Source organism: Chinchilla lanigera, unplaced genomic scaffold, assembly GCF_000276665.1.
Source record: "Chinchilla lanigera isolate Chin_1 unplaced genomic scaffold, ChiLan1.0 scaffold00049, whole genome shotgun sequence".
Lineage (NCBI taxonomy): Eukaryota > Metazoa > Chordata > Mammalia > Rodentia > Chinchillidae > Chinchilla > Chinchilla lanigera.
In genome coordinates this window covers 11,160,010-11,166,270 of record NW_004955450.1, presented here as the reverse complement: position 1 = coordinate 11,166,270, position 6,261 = coordinate 11,160,010, and the positions used below count along the sequence as shown (strand labels likewise).

The window sequence follows — 6,261 nt, the reverse complement described above, 5'->3', positions numbered from 1 at the left end:
AGCAGCTTCTTTCTCTGCTTTACTTTGTAAACAGGCTACCCCCACCTAAGGGGCGTGTAGCTCTCACATAATCTTTGCCCTCCTCTTTCACAGGCTCAGGATGTATACAAAGTAAGTATCCTGGCTTCCTGCTGAGACACTTAGCCAAACCTCTAGACTTCCCAAGTTGACACAATGTTTCAACCATAACAGAAAGGTTTAGGTGCTCAAAACCTATTATATACTACAAAATGCAAAAAAAAAAAAAAAACCCACTTCATTGATGGTAATTTATGTAAAAGATTTATAGGTTTCAGCTGAGTATGACTCCATAAACGCATTGATGACCACCTGTAAGAAATGGCTATTAATATATGTAATTTTTGTTTACCAATTACCCCTCAATAAAGCTGGGGGGGAAGCTAATGTAAATTAAGAGAAACTTTGTGTCCAGATTGAAGACATGTGTGAAGTTATTTCTTGTTGCTTTTGAGGCTGGTTTAAGAGGAACACCTCAAAACTAAAGGTGTCGTGTGTGTGTGTGTGTGCGCGCGCGCGCGTGAACGCACCTGTGTGTGTGCGCGTGTGCTTGCTGGTGTAGCAATAACAGGGAAAAACCTTAAAGCATGCTACGCAAAAAGACTGAATGAACCAAAAGCATTTGGCCAAAAAGAGTTGGAGGTGGATAGTAAATGGGGGAGTATCCAATAGATGTGATGAGTATCTCTGAATCGATACAGGAAAGTCCAACTATGTTCCATGAAAATGAAAATAGCAGATTTTGGACCAATATCAAGAACTTCAAATGTCTTATGCTTTCCGTCAATGAATTATCTAGAATAATGGTGAACACTATTGGCTAGAAGTCAAGGAGCGGTAGATAACCATTAAGTAAATCCTAAAAGCCGTTCTTACGCTGGAGAGAAATTTGGAATACATCTCCGAAGTTCTTCCTCTTTTGGAAAACGTTGTGGCTACCATTAGTTGCTGGCAAGAATCCATTAAGACAATACCGCCCACTTCAGTTATGTTAAGAGGACAGGGTGAGCTCAAGGAGCCAAAAAAAAAGGGACAGGAACTGCCACTGAACTTCACATAAAAACTGGAAGGCTTCCTGACTTTTGACTGTCAGAAAATATTCTAGAGAGAGATCTAAGACAGCCAGCCCACTGTAACAGCTGGCCTGACGCTGCCACACAGCTCTTCTATCCCCACAACGGCAATGACTGATGTGCAGTCTCAGAGCTAGTGCTCCTTTATAATTCCCTTTCTTCCAATGTTCTATTTGCTCCTTGCTTTTGGTGCACAACCAATGCCAGAACTTCAAGACTGTACTGTTTTGTATTTTAGAGAAAGTTCAAAGCAGCAAAGATTTGATCCCTATGTAACGAGTTGGTGAGATTTTTGGAGGCTCCTTTTTTGATAGTTCTGAGGCCCTGAACAGGCCAAATAAGTGCAGTACCACCAAGGTACATGCTCAGCCTTGTTTTGGTTTTTTGAGATGTGGTGGTCTCAAACTCCTGGGCCTAAGCAATACTCCCACCTAAGCCTCCCAAGCTACCAGCACTACATGTGCCACCGTGTGTAATGACTTGGCTCATTATTAGAAAAGGAAGACTGGCATCATCTGCTGGGTCTATCTGGAAGGACTTACACAGTACATCCTGTAAATTGCCTGGCCCCTTCCCCCAGTTAGGCTGGATTAAGTATGTTTCTACTTATGTCTTAGATTTGTGAGAGATGCAAGAACATCCTTATCATAAGTGGGCTGTGATAATCATCACTGTGAAATTTATGAAACTCAGAACAACATTATGAAACAGGAAGAATATAAGAGGAACAACAATTAAAACTGAACACTACAACATCAGAGAAGATAAACCTTAAACCATATATATATATGGTTTATATATATATACACAAATACACCTGTGAGTGCAGTTACCAGTCTCATATTTTATGCCAGGAAAATTACTCCATGTTTAAGGATACAGTTAGTCAAGAAATGTATCAAGAAGCTACCTACTGTTAACAAAAACTCACACACTAAATTCAGCGAAAGACAAATACCCGTCATGTCTCCCTAAATTATAACAACAGCTGATTTCTGCCATTGTCAGGTTATAAAACTTCAGTAATACCCAATTGCTCGTATATAATTCTATAGCTACTGCGTGTTATTCAAGTAAAATTCCACAAATAGTCCCTTCCAACCATGCTTCATTCACGTAAAAGTAGCACACCTACAGGGGCATAAAAACAGAGGAACCTCTACAAATGTCAACTAATGAAACTAGCTACGAAAGATTTCATCTTTTGAGAGGTGACCTAAAACTACAGCCTGTTTAGGGTTGGTACATTTGCTTAGTCAAGATATTTTTCTGCAAGTTAGTACAATATTTTAGAAATTGGAGCTTTTTGGTAAACAGCAGACATTTAAAAAGTTACAAACTTAATTTTAAAAAAGATCCGAAGATGCCAGGTACAATGGCACACACCGGAAACCCCAGCTACCTGGGAGGCTAAGGAACAAGAATCACAAGTTCGAGGCCAGCCTGTGCAATTTAGCCAAATCCTCAAAAGAGCTAGGAAGCTAGCTTAGTAGCAGAGCCAAAGGCAAGACCCTAGGTGCAATCCTTAGTACCTTAAAAAAAAAAATCCCCAAAGGTCAGTTATTGTAAACATATGGATAGCTCTTGCAAACTAACAAAAACAATGGATAAAAGACAGTGCTGAGGTGTTTTAGAATGTGTCTCAATACACAGACTACAGCTTGCACATTATCAATCTTTTTTCCTTTCTTTTTGGTATACATAAAGAAATGAAAAGAATAAGTGGGTGCAGTGGCACATGCTTGTAGTCCTGGCACTTTTTTTTTTTTTTGAGCCAGGATCTCATTTAGTTCAGGCTAAACTTGAATTCACTATGTAGGCCAGGCTGGACTCAAACTTGTGATGATCCTCCTGCCTCAGCCTCTCCCAGCACTTTGGGAGGCTGGGGCCTGAAGACTGCAAGTTTGAGCCCAGTTTGAGCAACCTAGTGCCTTAGTGAGACCCTATCTCAAATTAAAAAGATAAATTTAAAAAAGGTCTGGGAATGTACCTCAGTGTGAAGGCCCTGGGTTCAAGCCCCAGTACCAAAATAAACAAACAAACAAAAAGGAATGAACTACCAAAAAGCAAAACTCCACCCCACACAGGTATCTGAAGCAACTGTAAACATTTAAAGGTTGATCTGTGGGAACGGTCAGGGGATCACAGAGCACCAGCCAACTTAATCATGCCCTAGGAACAAAAGAGCAAGAACCTTCTGGTTCGCTAGCCAGCAAGCAGGTCTGACAAAAAGGGTACGCCAAATAAAAACATGCCTATTTTAGGGCTTCCAAATAAAATCTGTATTAACTAGAGGGGAAAAAAAGAAAAATCTTGACTTACCTGCACTGCCAAGTTGTTTATAATACTTGTACTCTACATGAAGCTGTGGAGCTCGTGATTTTATTGGTTCCTGAAACCCAAAGAGAATCAGACTTAGGCAAATGGGACTTTCCAATTCCTAGATTCTCAGAGTGAAAAAGGGCTAATACCTATATGTGATAATGTGTTCTTACCACAATTTGTCCTTGAAAGTTCTGGACAGCTACAACGAGCTAGAGTATATCAACCTCTCCTACGAGCAGTCAAACTTACACTCTCTGTGAGCCATCAGCTCCTGCCATGTGAAATACTCTCTCAAAATGTGTCTTCCCTAGAAACCAAATATGAAATCTTAAAAAATAAAAATAAAATGGATAGATTTCCTGTTTGTTTAATTATGATCTGGGGGGAAGATGTTAGAACAGTTTTACTATTTTTAGAAAAATATTAAGTGTTCAAAAAATTCACTTAGAAAGAAAGTAAAAATAATCTGAGCTACCACAGTAAGACAGCCACTACTAACATTTGTGTTTTTTAAATACTTATTTACTCATGTATTATATATAGTATGGACTCATAAAGAATTTTTTATATAGATCATACTGTATCTGCTGCTTATTAATGTGTTTCTGAATTTTAAAATGTGACAATGACATCTTTCCATGGCAGTAAAGGTGTACAGTATTTTTTATAATTAAAACATTTCTCTGTGCGTATCTGCGTATTTTTCAGCTTTTACTATTACAAACAATGCTCTCAGGAACATCCTTATGCATATTTTTACACTTAGGAGAATTAAAAGCTATATGTACAATTTAATATGCAACTTCGAGTAACGCAGTGTTCAAATTCCTAGAGGTGGAGGTTCCCAGAGAAAAGCAGCCAAATAACCACACTTTGCTCTATTTCAAACGTCAGGAACTGGCTGGTGGCCACACGTGGCGGTGCACACCTACAATCCCAGCACTTAGGAGGCTGAGGTGGGATCACTGAGTTTCATCCCGCCTAGGGTACATATTGAGTTCAAGGCCAGCCTCGACAGCATAACCGAGAAGGGGAAAAAAAAAAAAAACCTGACTGGTTGGTTTCTCTGAACTGACAGTGTACCAGGCAAACAGCTCACAAGGCAATAAAACATGGGACTGCCCAATGGAGAAAGATAAGATTTCCTGTCCCTTTTGTAAATACGTGGTAAGCAAAAATCATCACAAACTTCTTCTACACACCTACTAGGATGGCTGTTATCAAAACCAGAAAACGAGTGCTGGCAAATGTGAAACTGGAACCTTGTGCACTGCTGGCAGGAATGTGAAATGGTGCAGCTGCTGCAGTAAATGGCATGTCAATTCTTTAAAGTATTAAATTCAGTGACTCTACTTCCGAGTGTATACATACACCAAAGAACTGAAAGCAGAGACTCAATAGATGATGTCTGGGAAAATGTAGCAACTGCCTCTAATGGAGTTATTATCTAGATTTAAAAGGAGAGAAACGCTGACGTGCTCCAACAGGATGAACTTTGAAGACACCATGCTGAGTGAAATAAGCCAGTCACAAAGGACAGTGTGGATCACCCCACTCCCACGAGTGCTGAGGGCAGTCTAACTCACAGAAAGAGAAAGCACAACGGTGGCCGCCTCGGTTGGAGACAGGAGGAAGGAGGATTAATGTTTCATGGGAACAAACTTGTAGCTAGCGAAGACCAAGTTTTGGAGACAGATGGTCATGATGGCTGTACAACAATTCCAATGTACTTAATAACACAGAAATGTCCAATGACAAATGGTTAAAATGGGAAACTCTAGATATCTCTTATTGGATATTTTCAAATCTTTTCAACCTCTTTACTCTGCTAAATGTCCTTGGATACACAGGAGTTTTAAATTTTGTTGAAGTTCAATTTACTTATTTTTTTACTTGCTGCCTGTGATTTTGGTGTCATATCCAAGACACCACTGCCAATTCCAAGGTCACAGTGCATTCCTCAATGTTTCCTGCCAAGAGTTTTATAGCGTTAGACCTCACACTTAGGTGTCTGCTCCATCGCAAGTTGTTTTTATAGCATAAGGGAAAGGTCCAACTTCCTTGTACGAGGTAGGATAAAAAATGTGGTGGAGGCTGGGGATGTGGCTCAGTGGTAGAGCTCTAGCCTTGCATGCACAAGGCCCTGGCTTCAATCCCCAGCACCACAAACAAAACAAAAAAAAAAAAAGAAAGAAAGAAAGAAAGAAAAACTGTGGTGTATGCTGCTGCAGGTGCTGTCCAAGGGAAAGGCAGGCTCTTTAAAATGTGACTTCAACCCGTTCCCCACAGTGAGTGTAATCATGTACTATACACACAGTCAAGTAACAATTTTATAAGTAAAAGAAACAGCCAAAAAATGTGTCTTCTTCCTGTGCGTCTGACACTGGGCCACATGTTGCTCTTTGCCAAAGTCTAAATGACTATGAAAAGTACACATTTTGAAACAATTCAGGACATCAAGACAACTGTGACAGCCCAACTAAAGACACTCACAAAAGAGGACTTCCAGAACCACTTCAAGAAGTGGCAAGAATGACAGCGTAAGTGCGTTCAAAGCAGGGAGACTATTGTGAGAGAGGTTAAGGACAGTATGTCTTTTATTATAACTGATTTTTAAATTTTAAATATTCATCGGTATTTTTTTTAAAATCGCACTTCCTATGTGGAAATGCGGTTTCCCCAGCACTGCTGTTTGAAAAGATTGTTATTATTTCTTCCCAGTGACAGAACTTTTTATTCAAACTCCAAGGAAGTAGATGCCAGTGATTCCCCTTGGTAATTCATGGCTAGTGTTTAACAAGTTTCATGGCTCAGAAGGCCTGTATGTTTAACTTAAATCTCATTA

General features: G+C 39.8%; 1 protein-coding gene across 1 annotated transcript in view; it reads right to left on the bottom strand.

Annotated features, from left to right (window-relative positions):
* The window catches only part of Csnk1g1 (casein kinase 1, gamma 1), a gene marked incomplete in the record, with an annotated part of 150,627 nt that overhangs the window by 72,957 nt on the left and 71,409 nt on the right, over positions 1-6,261 (bottom strand). The window contains 1 exon segment of the mRNA XM_013518865.1: positions 3,414-3,483. Coding sequence (XP_013374319.1) covers positions 3,414-3,483 — 70 coding nt within the window.